Source organism: Lynx rufus, unplaced genomic scaffold (genome assembly GCF_022079265.1).
Source record: "Lynx rufus isolate CCGP_SWC_20201006 ecotype Redwood Valley unplaced genomic scaffold, mLynRuf1.p SCAF_19, whole genome shotgun sequence".
Lineage (NCBI taxonomy): Eukaryota > Metazoa > Chordata > Mammalia > Carnivora > Felidae > Lynx > Lynx rufus.
In genome coordinates this window covers 13,751,636-13,769,012 of record NW_025814833.1, presented here as the reverse complement: position 1 = coordinate 13,769,012, position 17,377 = coordinate 13,751,636, and the positions used below count along the sequence as shown (strand labels likewise).

The window sequence follows — 17,377 nt, the reverse complement described above, 5'->3', positions numbered from 1 at the left end:
AGTCTGAGATACAAAGAGGCTTCCTACACATAGAAAATAAAGACCTGCATGCACAAAAAAGAAAAAACCTTCCGTACATCGTTAATCACCCTAAATTCCATACAAAGGCAATCAGATGACAAGCAAAGGATTAACAGCTGATAGACCCAAAGAGCTTCACAAACTACAAGGTTTCCAAAAGATGAATATGGAAGGGAAAAAATGGACAATGAACAAGAATTTCACAACAGAATTACTTCAAGCCGATGGACATACCAAAAAATATGAAAGTTGATACATAAAATTAAAACAAGATGCCCTTTGGGGAGCCTGAGTCAGTTGAGCGTCAGACTCTGGATTTCAGCTCAGGTCATGATCCCGGGGTCCTGGCATCGAGCCCCGCATGGGGCTTCGTGCTTCGAGCGTGGAGCCTGCTTAAGATTCTCTCTCCGTCTCTCTGCTCCTCTCCCCTGCTCTCACCTGCTCTCTCAAAAAAAGAAAAAAATCTTAAAACAAGATGCCCTTTTCTCATTTGTCAGTTGGCAAGATTTTTTTTTTTAAATTAGATACACTCACGCTAGCAAAGGCGTGGCAAAACCACCACTGAGACACCACGGAGACACTGAGACAGGGTATCTAAGTTGGTACAACCCACTTGTCATCTATGCTTCTTGTGAACGATTTCAGAGTATGTGTTCTAGCACTCCCCTTTCCTTAACACGAAGGAATCAGACTCTACATCTGAAACCAGGGTGTTTCATTTGACAACATATATTACATATTTTTATATATCAGTGAAACAGATCTACCTCATTTTCTTTGCCCTGTGCATAATATTTCATTGCCTGAATGCACCATAATTTATCGAAACAGTAACCGTAATAGATATTTACCCTGTATATCCTTTCTGGATGATAATATGTCAATATTAATCACAGAGTTTAAAAAGTGTAATCTCCTTTGATCCGGCAATCTTACTTACAACAATCTATCCCCTCAAAATAATAAAACATATATGCTAATATAGCTTGGAAATGATCCCTATGACAATGACGTTTAGACGTCATCTAAATGCCCAGTAATAGGGACTTGGTTAGGTACGTTATGATATAGTCACACGATGGAATACTATTTAGCCATTAAAAAGTATATTATAGGCCAAGGTTGGCAAACTTTTTCTGTCAATGGCCAGATGATAAATATTTTCAGCTTTGAGTCTCTGTCCCAATAACTCACTCTGCTGTTACAGCACGACAACAGCCATAGGTAACATGTAAATGAACAGGTATGGCTGGGTTCCAACAAAACGTTCAGGGACACTGACATTTGAATTTCAAATAGTTTTCATGTGCTAAGATGTAGTATTCTTCTTCAGATCTTTTCAACTCCTTAAAAGTATAACAACCACTCTTAGCTTGCAGGCTGTAGACAAACAAGCAGCAGACGGGATTTGGCCCGTGGTCTGTAGTTTACAGAGGAATTCTGGGAGAAATGCAGTGGTCGGCGGCATAGCTTCTGAATCTCCGCAGACGCCACCATAAAGAACACAGCAGGAAACAGAAGTAGGGTAAGTAGAGAGCAAAACTCAGACCCACAGACACAATCTACAACAAAACAGGAACAAAATGATGCCCCCCATGGACCCTGAGATATGAATGGATAGAACAGATCAGAGCCAGCGACAAGAGCACAGTGGAATCCGTCATGGGGGAGGATGGGGAGGGGAACCAGCAGGACATTTGACAGATAGGAGGACTCTAAAATAACCCGGACATCAGCAAGCTAATTTATGAACAGCAAGTGAGCCCGGCACGCGTCTGCCCTTTTGAATAGTGACTGGGTACGAGGAATCCATGGTATAGCCTGGGAGCTGCCCGGGCCTTCTGAACTCTTGAAATCACCCCAAGCTCCCTTCCCGGGCAAAGGGCCACTCTGAGGAGCCACCAGTGCACACAGACTCCACACTGGCCAGGACAGAGACAAGAGAGATCAAACAGAAAGTCCAGGTAGAAGTAGAGGAGGCAGGGGGCGCCTGGGTGGCTCAGTCGGTTGAGCTCAGGTCATGATCTCGCAGTTCACGGGTTCTGGGTTTGAGCCCCACGACAGGCTCTGTGCTGACAGCTCAGAGCCTGGACCCTTCTATGGATTCTGTGTCTCTCTCTGTCTCTCTCTGGCCTTCCCCCACTTGTACTCTGTCTCTCTCTCTTTCTCTCTCAAAAATAAATTTCAAAAAACATTAAAAAAAAAAAAGTAGAGGAGGCAAGACAAGGTGGGGGAGATTTCGGTAAGAAATTCACTATATTTTGAACAATTGTAAAAAGTGCTAGAAGATGGAACTCCATAGCCATGAAACTGGGGACAAAAGAAAACTATCCTAAATCAAGCCTCCTTCTAAAACATCAGGGAAATGAATTTCATGTAAAAATCAGCAACAGAATAAAATCCTGGCAGAATTAAAACATGCAAGAATGCCCCCTCAAATTACATGAAATTATAGTCCAATATTTTAAAACTAGCTCACATATATTAAGAAAAAGTTATATGATATGAAAATAATGTATATGATGTGAAAGAACATAAACATTTAGCATAAGAACAACTCAGAAATGACCTGTTAAGATTCAGGAAAGAATGAGAAGGAAAAGAAAATCATTTCAGAAATGAAGATTAAGCTAAAAGGAACACAGGGGTAAATGAACACAACAGATAATACCTCAAGAGAAACAGAAGATGAAAAGCAGGGGTTTTTTTTAACTAAAAAAAAATGAGGGGGCACCCAGGTGGCTCAGTCGGTTAAGCGTCCAATTCTTGATCTCAGCTCAGGTCATGATCTCAAGGTTCGGGAGCTCGAGCCCCAAGTCGGGCCCTGCACTGATGGTGCGGAGCCTGCTTGGGATTCTGTCTCTCCTTCTCTCTGCACCTCCCCTGCTTGTGCTCTCTCTCTCTCTCTCCCTCCCGAGATAAACAAATAAACTCAAGAAAAATTTTTAAAAAAAAATGAGAGGCCCCTGGCTAGCTCAGTCAGAAGAGCATGTGACTCTTGATTTCGGGGTTGTAAATTCGAGCCCCGTGTCGGGTGTAGACATTTAAAAAACACGAAGGCAGGTAATGATTATTCAAGAGGATGTAACAAATACAGAAGATGGGCAAAGAAAAGGGAACACAATAACTGAAATCCAGAAGTGGAGACATGTTTACTGAAATTAAAAAAAACATCTGAAACTACATACTGAAAGGGGCACACCATATCCCTCAGAGAATCAGGCCAGGCTGACCAACACCACCACCAAGGCACGTTCTGACAAAATTATTGGACATTGAAAAAAAAAAAAAACTTTTGACAACCAGACAGAAAAGACCAAGTGTTTGTTTGTTTTTAAGTAAGCTCGACAGCCAACGTGGGGCCCGAACTCACAACCCCGAGATCGAGAGTCGCACGCTCCACAGACTGACTGAGCCAGCCAGGTGCCCCAAGACCAAGTGTTTTAACGCAGAGAGAAAATTATATTGTCAGCCGACTTCGACATTTTATGCCAGAAGAAAGTGGATGCCATATTTAAGATACCCGAGGCAAGAACATGTGAGCCATGGATTTTGTACCTAGCTAAACTGATTTTCAATTATTAACGCAGCAAAGTCCATCAATGTGCAAATAATTCAGGAAATGTTGGTCCCCTGAATCCTCCCTGAGAAAACTTTTAGAGCTTCCAACCACCAAAGTGACTGGGGAGACACGAACATAAAGACCAGTAGTGAGCAGAAATACCCCCGCGGAACGAAGACCAAATGTAGGCTATAGGGGACACACCGTAGTATGTAAGTTACATGCGCTGACAATGCAGACACTGGACAGCTTTCGAAACAGACAGACAGAGGGGAGGACACAGGGAAAAACTGCCTTTTAGTGATCACTGAAACTTATTTTATAATTTGTCAAATGCTCAGAAATTCCTTCAGTTGCACCTACTACTTTCTCATCTGTTAAATTCAAATAAAATTAAATATGAGCATGTCGTTAAAACATATCATATGGTTGGCTAAGAGTCTAGACTGGAGAATCAGGATGCCTGGGTTCGGGTCCCACCTCTGACGCCTGCTCGTTAAGTTTGGATCCTAGCTCTGCTGTGTCCTCGCAATGTGATCTGGAGCGAGCCACACGTTACCACCACCCGCCCCCCCTCCTCTCCGCCCCCCCCCCCCACCCCGGCCACCCTGCCATGGTACTTCACCGTCCTCATCCGTGTACTGGAGAGAATACCAACTGCAAGAGGGGATCAAATTAACAAGGGAAGTGCTTAGAAGAGTGTCTGCTACAAAGCAGAAGTTCAGTAAGTACAAGCCATTATTATTGTCATCATTATTACCCCACTGACCAATAAAAGTTCCATTTCTCTATGTTGTTCCCACAACATTCAAGAGGGTTCTGTCTGGGTCACAGGATGAAGAGTGATTTTTAGCCTTTTCTCTTTTGGTCTTCTGTATTTCTCATGTCTCTGTAATGAATACATATTGCTTTTAAAAGGAAAAATATTTTCATTTTTAAAAAATGCGTGCTGAACATCACACCTTCATTGGTTTCTAGTCATTAGACCCAATGGGTTAGCTGTGGTGGACAGGAAGAAAACCAATTTATTTTAACAAAGTGAACAGCGCAGAAGAGATGGCTTCCAAGAAGACATTCATTTTTTCGACTGCCTTTTTTCATTCCTAAAACCTGGACTATTCTCATTTCCACCCATTATCAGCATCACGGCCTTTTCCTGAGGACTGCTTCTATGAATATGCCTATGTAAGAAAAGGGAACAAATGCTCTGACCTGTTGTTCAATTTCATAAATTATATGCCAGTCTCATTTCAAAATTACTTGTAGAAAAAAAACTGAACCCACAAAATTACCAGTCCATAATTCAGCTCACACTGCCAATTTTTTAAAACAAGGTAATCAACAACAGAATAATGGCCAAATATGAAAAACATTGTGGATGGAAAACAAATCAGTGTTTGGGAAGCTAACATGACTGGCTTTTGGTTGTTAGTCATCCAATTCTAGAAAAGGCAGCACGCTATACAGGCTTTTAAATTTTAAAGAAATAAATTTCGTGGCACAGTGGAATGCTAAATCCCAATTTAAGAAGACTTTCAAGATTTGGTTATTTCCCACAGTGAATTTTCCATGGAAGTGAAGTGGGCCTCAAGGCCACCTAAGCACCATGCAAAACACTGGCCTTTTGTAGGAATACAAGTCAACAGATTACATGCCCCAGTCTTCTGCAGATCAACGTTCACAAAGAAAGTGGAACAATATGAATTGTGGATCGCCATGCCTCGAAAATCGCTGCAGCTTAAAAGAGACCCAGTTGAGGGGCACCTGGCTGGCTCAGTCAGTAGAGCATGCGGCTCTTGATCTCGGGGTTGTGAGTTCGAGTCCCACGTTGGGGGTAGAGATTACTTAAATAAAAGCGGCGGGCGGGGGGCGACTGAGTGGCTCAGTTGGTTAAGCATCCTACTCTTGATTTCAGCTCCGGTCCTGATCTCTCGGTCATGAGATCGAGCCCTTTGTCGGGTTCTGCAATGAGTGTGGAGCCTAATCGGGATTCTCATTCTCTGTCTCAAAATAAATAAACATTAAAAGAAAAAAAAGAACCAGTTGAATGTGGTGTGAAGGGAACTAATTTGGTACCATTTGAGGTAGCGATGGACCCAAACCCCGCTTCACAATGAAAATGAAAGGGAAAGAATGAAAGGCGTATCTGCCTTCCTAGCAGAAACAGAATTTCAGAACAACCAAAGAGCCTTAGAGTACTAAGGGCCAGCTTATAAATGTAGTTTCGATGACAGGAATATCATCATTTCACAACGCCTGCTGAAATCACTGATTTGATCCATGAGACCAAGCGGCACAAAAAAGCATCCGCTAAAGAGCTGACAGGGTGCTAACTTAGCACCACGAGGACTATCTTCAGGTGGCACGGGGCTGGAAATCAGTGTAAATGGCTGGAGGGGACACCCCGTCAGCACCTTAAACACAGCGCTCAATCTCAGCCTCCCTAACGGTGGGAGGACTGGATACTACCTGTCTCCCAACAAGTGGAAAATTTTTACAATGGACTGTTACACGATAGTAAAGAACAAATCACTTCGAAAGCGCAGCCATACTATTTTGGTTACGTTCCTGGTTTTTCTTTTCTTCTTCTTCTTCTTTTTTTTTTTTTTTTTGCATTCCTTGTTTTTAAAGATACACACTGAAGTGGGAAAAAAAAAAAACCCACAAAAACCAACAACTCAGCAGTATTTGGAAGTCAACTCCAAGTTATCAAGCCGCTTTCCAATCAGGAATGTCAAACTGGCACGGTACTGAAAACATAATTGGTTTCCAAGAAGCGGGGGAAGAATAGATCATTTTTTACGGGTGAAAAAGAAAGGCAGATGCAGGAGGAGAAGCAATTCCCTCCGCACAGCCCCCTGCCCCCAGACATGGCCCGCAGCCCAATTAGTCACAAAGAAAACGGCAAGCGGCGGAGCAACAGGAAGAAACGCTGTTGGCCACAGCGTTACCATGGAGACAAGGAAAACACTGTCAAAACAGTGGAAACCTTAAGGAAAACTATACGGAGGATTTCATTTATTTGCGGCCACACCTACATAAGTTTCTGAAAAGAACCCCTATAGGTGGTGTAGCGTGGAAGACGAGCGTTTAGGAAGGGCATGGCTTATTTTTCAGGCTCAGGAGACACCAACTTTGGGCTACGATGGCTTCAGGTTCAGGTTCTGCAATGGCCTCTCTGTATGACAGTCCTGGAGAAAGGTCTCTCAACCCCCCACTGCCCCCATCTCTAAAATGAAGGGGTAGGACTAGCATCTAAGAGTTTTAAAAATTGACAATTAAAGGTAAATAATTCGGGGCGCTCAGATGGCTCAGGCGGTTGAGCGTCCGACGTCGGCTCAGGTCACGATCTCGAGGTTCGTGAGTTTGAGCCCCGCGTGGGCTCCGTGCTGACAGCTCAGAGCCTGGAGCCTATTTGGGATTCTGTGTCTCCCTCTCTCTGGCCCTCCCCTTCTCACACTCTGTGTGTGTGTCTCTCTCTCAAAAATAAATAAACATTAAAAAAAAAAGATAAATAATTCAACATGTAAAACATCCACCTCACTGGATGACCCCTAGGGCCATGTTCACTCTATAATTCGATAATTCTAGAAGTAAAAGGCTCATCTTTCTGCTGCATATACAGTTCAATTGATAAGGCTTGGTGCCGTGCAGAGAAAAGATTATTCATTTGCTTAAAAAGAAAACATGAAAATTTGTTCCATTCCCCTTTCCCCTGTCTGGCATTTGTATTACACTTTTAGTTTTAAACCCTGATTTCATTTAATGGTCTGCAACCACCACAAACAAAAACATCTTATGCTTTTAGCGGTCCATCTTGTCAGCGTATCCGCCTCGCTAAATTATAGAATTCTCTGACTCATCAGGATAACATATTATCCTCTAGACAGCAAATTGAAAAAAAGCAATTTTCCCATCTCTGAGACAGATAATTGATCTGATTTTGCTGTCGATGTTACTGCCGTTCACTCTATCACTCAGGCTTGAAACCTTGAGATTATTTTTACTCTGTACCTTTCATCGCCCACAGAGTCCCCAAGTTGTAATGAGTCGCCTTTAATAATGTCTCTTGCGTCAATCTCCCCTGCTACCACCTAAGTTCAAGTCCCTATTATCTCTCAAACTCAGATGGCCAAAATATTCTCTTTTCCCTTAATAACTTGTACAGGGCTTCTTTTATTACAAAAGTAATATGTGCTCATGATAGGCAATCTGGAAATTTCAGAAAGGTAGAGAATAACATCAATTATCCACGCGGTCCTTCTGCCCAGATGATCATTTTGACTCCTTTCTTTCCACTCACTGTTCTATGCGTACATTCGTGTGGTTTTATAAAAGTTAGGATTGTAATGTACTTTGCAGTTATGATGTTTCTTACTCTTGTACCAGGAGCAGTTCGCTGTGACATCAAATGCTTTGAAAACCTAACCTGGTTTTTCACTAATTCTCCATTGTGGGTGTCTCACTGGCTTCTAAAGTCTTCGTGTTAGAGACAGGCGCTGCACTGACCATCCCGGTGCCATTGCTGGATTACCTCCTCATCCTAAAAGTATAATTGTAAGATCACAGATTCTTGTTACGTGTTCCCAAGTTGCCCTCCACAAAGTGCGTGAGAAGTGCCAGGCCCCCACCCCCACCGTCCCACTTGCTGACATGGGCTACTATCGCTCTTTACAAATTGATTGGGCTGGAAATTTATCTTATCGATGCTCTGGCTGTATGTCCTGTATGTATTCGTGAGTCCAAACACGTGTTCGCAGATATTGGGCATTCGTACCATGGCACTTGGGCTCGTCTTCATTCCGCTGAGAGGGGTAGCAAACTCAAAGATGTTTCAGGGGTCTGGCACGTGAGTTACCTCAACATGTGAAACCACGGTGGGAACCGGGAACGAGAGGGCCAGAGATGAACTGGAAGAGTGTGCGCCACGCCAAATGGAAAGATTTTAAATATGCCACGCTGGCCAAACAAAGCGTGTATGTGGCAAGTTCAGGACTGGGTTCCCAGGTGGCTCCCATGACTACCCCTCTAATCCATTCCCTTCAGATTGATGTCAGAATGGTACTCCTTTTACCTCCCCATATAAGGCCAGCCGGAATGCGACTCCAAACCTTTTTCTCGGAACTCCCCTACCCCAACCCTCTCTATCAAACGGAACTCTCAGAAGGTAGTGAGGTTCCTGGGGACAAATGCTCTATCTTACAAGAGGCAATGCAGCAGAGTGGAAAGAGGGAAAGAGAGAGAGAGAGAGAGAGAGAGAGAGAGAGAGACAGACAGACAACTCCAGGATCAGACAGTTCTGGGTCAAATCCCACCTTACTACCTACTAGCTGTGTGACTGCAGTCAAGTGACTTAGCCTCGCTGAGGCTTCGTTTCCTCATCTGTACTAAAACAAGAAAATGGCACTACGGCACCTACACCAAAGGACGGTTACGAGCATGCAAGAAGGGAATAGAAGCAAAGCACCGAATAAATACACCGTATAACGTAGTAGCCTTTCCATGACTGCTTAGAGGCGCTCATGTACCTGCACAGACCCCAACCTCCTTCCTAAGGAAAATAGCCATGACAGCATTTTTCTTTCTTTCTTTTTATTTGAGAGACAGAGAGAGAGAGAGCAGGCATGCGAGTGGGGGAGAGGGGCAGAGGGAGAGAGACAGAATCCGGAGCGGGCTCCACACTCAGTGCCCAGCCCGACACAGGGCTCGATCACGTGACCCCGGGATCATGACCTGAGCCGAAATCAAGAGTTGGACGCTAGGGGCGCCTGGGTGGCTCAGTCAGTTGGTTGACTGACTGGCTCAGGTCATGATCTTGCAGTTCGTGGGTTCGAGCCCCGTGTCGGGCTCTGTGCTGACAGCTCGGAGCCTGGAGCCTGCTTCGGATTCTGTGTCTCCCTCCCTCTCTCTCTCAAATAAATAAACATTTAAAAAAACAAAAAGAGGTGGACGCTCAACCAACTGAGCCACCCAGGTGCCCCAGAACAGTGTTCTTCAAAGTGTCTCCACAAACTATCTTGCCAGAACAGGAATCATCTGTGAGCTCCCGTTCACTACGCAGATTCCCGGGACCCATCCCAGACCTCCTGAATCAGACTTTCTGGAGGCGGGGTCCGGGGGTCCCTATTCTTACAAGGGTTTCAGTTGGTTGTGACTCAACTAAAGACGAAGAACCAGTGGTTGCCATATTCACCTGAGTTACACTTGACTTCCGCCGCATGGTGCCCCACCCTCAGGGTCTGGCAGTATGACCATGCCTTGATGAAAGACTGATCCAGAAGAATCCTCCTCTGAAAGCAAATCAGCCTCCCTGCCTTCCTTCCTTAGCTTTATATCATCGCTGCTATTGTGAATCACTTGCTATTAAGAGAATTGTTTGGGGAGGGGCGCCTGGCTGACTCAGTTGGTTCGGCGTGTGACTCCTGCTCTCAGGGTCATGGGTTTAAGCCCCTTGTTGGGGGTAGAGCTTACTTAAAAAAGAAACCGTCTGGGGATGCACCAGAATGGGAAAGCATCCACAGTAATACTAATCGCTAACGCTCACTAAGCACCAGTAATTGTACCGGGCATGCTAAGCAGTCTGTATGTACTAAATTAATCTAAACCACAGAACGACACCAAGAGGCGGGCGCTATCATTACCTTCATGTTACAAATGAGAAAACTGAGGCACAGAGAGGTTAGGGAAGCTACCTAAGGTCAGACAGATGGTAAATGAGATTTGAATCCAGACAATGTGACTCCAGAGCCCAGGCTATCATGTACTATGCTGTACTATTTCACTAAATTAACTGCCCTGGGCCTGATATTACTAATTTAAGATATATGTAATAATGCTGATATTTATTCCATTTAGTGTCCTTATTATTTTCTTTGGGTGAATGTACTTATCGGAGAAACCTGAAACTCTTCGGTTCCCCTGGGGTCTTCGCTTTTCTAGCCACAAATTCCAGCATGAGAGTCTGCAGCAAACGAACTGTAACAGTTGGGGTGAGTTTGTCTTTGGAGGCCAGCTTTCCAGGCACCAGCATGAACAAAATCTATGTCCATGTTTACCCTATCTTTCTATTTCCCCAAATCACCAAGAGGCAGAAACCCTGCCCTTTGGACTGCTTTCATCTGGAAGGCTCCTCTCACTGAGGGTTTGGATTAAACAGACCCCCTACCCCGGAGAGAACAAAGCCCAGTGATATGAGCTGGGCAAAGTATCCCGAGGACTTCTCAAATGGTCTGCGTAGTCTGAGATACAAAATTTTTTAACTTATTTTTAAAAATTTTTTACTGTCTGTTATTGAGAGACAGAGCATGAGCAGGGGAGGGGCAGAGAGAGGGGGAGACACAGAATCCGAAGCCGGCTCCACGCTTCGAGCGGTCAGCACAGAGCCCGACACGGGGCTCAAACTCACAAACCGTGAGATCACAACCTGAGCCGAAGTCGGACGCTCAACCGACTGAGCCACCCAGGCGCCCCTTAGTTTTTATTTTAAGTGGGCTCTATGCCCAATGTGGGGTTCAAACTCATGACCCTGAGATCAAGAAGTGCATGCCCCACAGACTGAACCAGCTGTGCACTGTGAGATGCAACATTTTAAATCACCTCTTCCTTAATCTTTTAGGTAAAATGTAGTTAAAAATAATCAATTTTGCATTTTCCTTTAGAGAGAGAGACAGCAAGAGAGCGTGTGCAAGCGGGGGAGAGGCAGAGGGAGAAGGAGAGAGAGAATCTTGAGAATCTTAATCCACACCCAGCGCAGAGCCCGATGCAGGGCTTGATCTCATGACCGGGAAATCATGACCCGAGCTGAAATTAAGAGTCGGACACAACTGACTGAGCTACCCAAGTGCCCCAAAATAACCAATTTTGAAATAAAGTACTGACACATGTTACAACATGGATGAACCACATTATGCTAAGTGAAAGAAGCCAGACACAAAAGGACAAATATTGTAGGATTCCACTTACACGAGGTACCCAGAATAGGCAAAGTCATAGAGACAGAAAGTAGAAAAGAGGTGGCCAGCTGCTGGGGGGAATGGGAAGTCCGTGTTTAACGGGCACGGTTTCTATCTGGGATGATGAAAGAGTTCTGGAGATAGCGATAATGGTTGCACGACACTGTGAATGTACTCAATGCCATTGAGATGTATACTTAAAAAGGGTCAAAACGGCAAATTTTCTGGGTTTGTTTTTGTTTTTTACAAATCCCACAGCCTCCAAACAAAACCCAGTTTCGAACTTCATGGAATCAGTACTTACCAGGCTGTCATCATTCTGGTCTCCAAACATTTCTTTAAAAATCTTGCCAGGATCAGGAATTGGAGGGAATATAATGATCTTGAGCCTTTAAGAAAACAGAGACATTTTTTGATCAAATCTTCCAGTCCACAGGAACGTCCCATTTAAATAAAGGCACTTTATTATTTTTTTTTCAACATTTATTTATTTTTGAGACAGAGAGAGACACAGCATGAACAGGGGAGGGGCAGAGAGAGACGGAGACACAGAATCCGAAACAGGCTGCAGGCTCTGAGCTGTCAGCACAGAGCCCAGCGCGGGGCTGGAACCCACGAACTGCGAGATCGTGACCTGAGTCGAAGTCGGTCACCCAACCGACTGGGCCACCCAGGCGCCCCACTCTCATCATTTTTAAAACTGTTTTCCAGCTTGGGGCACCTGGGTGGCTAACTGGGTGAGGCGTCTGACTCTTGATTTCGACTCAGGTCATGATCTCGTGGTTCATGAGACTGAGCCCCGCGTCAGCGCGGAGGCTGCTTGCCTGCTCGCTCGCCCCCCCCCCATCTCTCCCAAGATAAATTTGAAAAAAACCACAAATGTTTTTTCCAGCTTAAATGAGATCTATTCAAGGGAAAAAAATTGTATACACGTGAGGTGAACAACATGATGTTGTACGTTATGAAACGATGACCACGATCAAGCAAATTAACACATCCATCACCTCACACGGTTATGACTGCGTGCGTGGGTGTGTGCGCGCGCGTGTGAGCCATCCCTATAATTGAATAATAACGGTGCTTTACTCATCATAGGCCAGATGGGGGTTCATTGCTCATAATTTCAAAAAAAAAAATCTTCCGAGAACAGGGTTCATTCCTCTTTAATTTTACTTTCTTCTTTTCTCCTCTCCCCATCTTTACGCCTCAGACTACCCTTTGGTGGCCCCACCTCATCTCCCAGGCTCTGAACATCGGCGTGGCCCAGGGCTCTGTCTCTCGCCCTCTGGCCCTCTCACTGTACGAGCGCTCTCTTCCAGTCTTAGGGCTTCGGGTCCAGTTACACGCCGAGGGCTCCCCAGATTCCATCTCCGGCCCAGACCTCTCCCTGAAATTCCAGATTCATCGCACGTAACATCCCTACTTGGGTGTCTAACAGTCATCTGGAACTGACATTCCAAACTGAGTCCTCCCCTTTGCCCCAGGGCCAGCGCTCCGCACAATCTTCTCCCTCTCAGCCGAAGGCTCCAGCCTTCACCCAAACCTGAGCTCTCCGTGAACCCTCAGTTTCCCTCGGGCCTCACGGGCAAGCGGCCATCAGCAAGCGCTCTCAGCTCTGCCTTCCGAATGCGTCCCACCTCTGACCGCGTCTTACTACCGCCATCACTAACCTCCCAGGCCAGGCTTCCCACGTCTTTACCCCCCAAAACGCGGCAGCACCTTCTGACCAGCCCACCCGCTTCCGTTCCTGCCCGAGCCAGTTCTTCATTCGGCAATGTCGGTGACCTTTCATGACAGTAAAATCAGGGCGGGTTCCTTTCCCCGCTTAACACTCTGCAACAATTCCCCCTCATGCTTAGGACGAAATCTCAATTCCCCCGCCACGGCCCACATGATCTGGCTCCGCCAACCTCTCCAGCCTCATCTGGCGCTCGCCCCTTGCACACACCGAGTGCCGTCTCTCTACCGACCAGAGAGAGACAACTTGGCGAAGTTCTCTTTCCCGCAGCTTTAAAGTAGCAGCTTGCCCTGCATTAATACTGGACGGGTCATTGAATGCGTCACGCTAAGACTTCATTCCAAGCGCTACCGCCTTTGGCCGTATTAGGCATCTGAAAGAGCAGGGTGAACACGGGGCCTGTCGATGATCCCAAACACACGCGAAGGGAACGGTGCCAGAGCGGGGCCGCGGGAAATTAACGTGACACCTTCCTCCCCAGAAAATGGGCACGGTAATCCCTCTGGGCCGCGCCATACTACCAAAAGCCGTTGATAGCCAAAGTGCTCCTAATATGCGGGGCAAACACCAAACGCTCTCACGAACAGTAGTAACTGGAGAGGCAGGGCCAACAGAAGCCGCCAAGCCGACCGGGGCGGCCGCCTCACCTTTTGAGATAAAGCAGGAGGACTATGATGGCACCCGCAACGATGACCGGGGTGGCGAGCAGCATGGTTATATAGAACGTGGGGTCGGTGTTCTCACCTGGCAAACGGAAAGCAAACAAAAAGACATGAGAAATCAAACCCTTTTGAGGGGGGGGGAGAAACAACAAGCAACGGTTGGATCAAACTAGCGAGATCGCAGCTATCTCTGCACTCTACCCCAACCTGTTTTCCAACTCTTCAATTCTATTTTTAAGGTTTTTTAATGCTTATTTATTTCTCAGAGAGAGAGACAGAGACAGAGACAGAGAGACAGACAGAGAGATTGAGAGACAGACTGTGAGCAGGGGAGGGACAGAGAGAGAGGAAGACACAGAATCCGAAGCAGGCTCCAGGCTCCGAGCTGTCAGCACAGAGCCGGATGCGGGGCTCGAACTCACGGACCATGAGATCATGATCGGAGCTGAAGTCGGACGTTTAACCGGCTGAGCCACCCGGGCGCCCCCAAAACGCTTCAATGATCTCATCTTCCGTTCCCTTAGCAGCGAAAAACAAAGTCCTGCTCCAGTGCCCAACGTGCCACAGATGAAAAGACACCTTGAGGGTTGTCTGAAGCCAGGGTATCTTAACTAGTTCTAGACACTATTCCCAATGCTATTACACCTGTTAGAAAGATCATGTCATTAACAGTGACTCTCTCTTCTTGTTGGTCACTTAACCACTACTAGAACACCTAAGGCACTCCTAACTACCACCACTACTATTTTTAACTGAGCATCTGCTACATATGTGATACCGCCCGGAGTGCCTCGATGTGTTTCTATGTATGCTATGGAGAGAGACGATGGTGTCTCCCGTTTATACAGATGAGAAGGATAAGGCTCAGAGAGGGTTAGTGGCTCGTTCAGAAGGGTTTAGTAAGTCAGGCCTCAAATCCGGCACCATCCAAGTTCCAAAGCTTCTCGATCACTTGAGAAGTTGACTTGCTACGCTTCACACGCAGAATGTCATGTCTGCTTACATGCTCATCTTTTCCACGAGGGCATGACCACCTAGGAAGCATCGTCAGGGCCTAGCATCCCTGTGTTAGCCTCTAAGATGGCCCCAAATGATCCCTGCCTCCTGATACCCACGCCCTTACGTAACCTCCTCCCCTTGAGGGTGGGCCGGACTGACTGACTTGTCTGTAAAGAACTGAACGGCAGCGTTCATGTCATTGCCAAGATTAGGTTACAAAAGACTGTGGTTTCCACACCGGGTGTCCTCTCACACACCCTTGCTTGAGTCACTTGCTTGAGCAAGCCAGTCGCCGTTTCATGAGGCATGAAATGCCTCCCTGCATGAAAGGCCCAAAGGGCAAGAAACTGAGGGAGGCCTCTGCAGTAGCTCCCTAGGACTGCTAGAGTGAATCGCCACACATCGGTTGGCTTAAAACAATAGACATGTGTTTTCTCACAGTTCCGAAGGCTAGACGCCCAAAAGCAAGGTATCCGCAGGGACGTGCTCCCTCTGAAGGCTCTGGAGACGAATCCCTCCTTGCCTCCTCCTAGCTTCTGGTGGCTCCCGGGAACCCTTGGGGTTCCTTGGCTATACCTGCATCAACTCCATCGTCTGCCCCCATCCTCACAGGGCCTTCTTCCCTGGGGGGGGGGTCTCTTCGTGTTTCTGTGTATCCTCTCTTATAATGATACTAGCCATCAGATGCAGGGTCTACTTTAATGGCGTGACCTCATCTTAATCTGATCACATCTGCAAAAACTATTTCCAAATAAAGTCACATTCACAGGTATAGGAGTTGGGAGCCGAACGTATCTTTTTGAGGGATACGATTCAACCTGCTACAGCCCCCATCCAACAGCCAGCAAGGAACAGTGGCTTTCTGACGACCACATAAGTGAGCTTGGAAGTGGGTTTCCCAGCCCCAATCAAGCCTTCAGATGAGACTGCAGTCCCACCCAACAGCTTGACTGTAACCTCATGAGAGAACCTGGCACAGAGGCACTGAGCCACGCTGTGCCCAGATTCCTGACCCACAGGAACTGTGAGATGCTAAATGTGTTTTCTAAGCCACCAAATTTTGAGATTCTTTGTTATGCAACAATAGATAAGGAATACAACCATGCCTGGCACCTAGCTTGCTCAGTCCCTCAATTAGTAGGGAACCGATTACCTCAATAACCTGTCTCTCGACTGTCAGAGAGCTATTAGAAAGTTCTTCCGATAGTCTTATTTTGCCCCAAGGAGCCACAAAAGAAAATAACCTATCTCCTCTTCTACTTAAAATTCAGCAATCAGGACTCCTCACCCCCAGGCTTGCTTCATCCAACCACTTGTCCCTAAGTTTTGTGATTCTTCAACATCCCGATGACCCTCTCAAGGATAGGTTCCAGTCTGCCAATGAAGCTCCTACAACGTGGCGCCCAGAATAGAACACTGCACGCTTCTGATGTGGCCAGGACACTGTGTCCCACCCTGTAGAATCCCCTTGTTCTGGGAGCTACACTATCACCGCGGCCTGTGGCTACACACTGGGGGTATTTAAGGATCCAATGCTGGGTCACTCCTACACTCCACCCCACAACACACACACACACATCCATGAAGCGTAGCTCTTTCTAGGGGCGCCTGGGTGGCTCAGTCGGTTAAGCGTCCGACTTCGGCTCAGGTCATGATCTCACGGTTGGTGGGTTCGAACCCCGCGTCAGGCCCCGTGCTGACAGCTCGGAGCTCGGAGCCCGGAGCCTGCTTCGGGTTCTGTGTCTCCCTCTCTCTCTGCCCTTCCCCCTACTCACGCTCTGTCTCTCTCTCTCTCCCAATATGAATAAAAATTAAAAAAAATTTTTTTTTAAAAAACAGCACAGCTCTTTCCAATCCTGTTCTTGGGCCTGACACCCAGTTTGCTCAGGCACTCCGTTAATACACGAAACTGTTGTCTTCAAACCCGGATACGGTTTGATCTCTATCAAACGCCATCAAGGTCACTGTTCTACTCTTGATTCTGTCACTAGCCCACAGGATGGTCCTCTAGCAAAGCACGAGCTATGGATTTCATCATGCCCGCCTCCTGGTATGTTGTTCAGGTTGTTAAAAACATAGAGACAGGACAGGAGAGAGAGAGTGACGCCTTTCGGATTGTGGGTTTTCAAAGAGCTGCGCGGTGTGAGTTAAACCTGGGTGATCTGGCTGTAATTGAACAGCAAATGCAGTGCGATTGCAGCTTCCCCTGGAGGATGTCGGGAATGCGGTGCCGCCCCCTCCCCCAGTCGATCTTCCGCTTCGGCCCCTCGCTGGTTTCCGTGGCGCGCGAGGTCCCGTCCCCTCACCTATGCTCATCGCCTGGCTCCAGTTGCTCCACAGCCTGTCGTCCTCGTAGCACAGCTTATTCGTCCTCACCCGGATTCTCACTGTGTTCAGAGTGTCGGGGAGGATGCCGGGGACCATGAAGCAAATTGTACCCTGA

At 46.6% G+C, this 17,377-nt stretch overlaps 1 protein-coding gene across 1 annotated transcript in view; it reads right to left on the bottom strand.

Annotated features, from left to right (window-relative positions):
* Positions 1–17,377, bottom strand: part of IL13RA1 (interleukin 13 receptor subunit alpha 1) — a 57,614-nt gene that overhangs the window by 3,114 nt on the left and 37,123 nt on the right. Inside the window, exons 8-10 of the mRNA XM_047081866.1 lie at positions 17,241–17,373; positions 13,921–14,017; positions 11,840–11,924 (exon numbers count right to left, since the gene is read on the bottom strand). Of these exons, the coding sequence (XP_046937822.1) occupies positions 11,840–11,924; positions 13,921–14,017; positions 17,241–17,373 (315 nt within the window). The remainder of the gene's footprint in view (positions 1–11,839; positions 11,925–13,920; positions 14,018–17,240; positions 17,374–17,377) is intronic.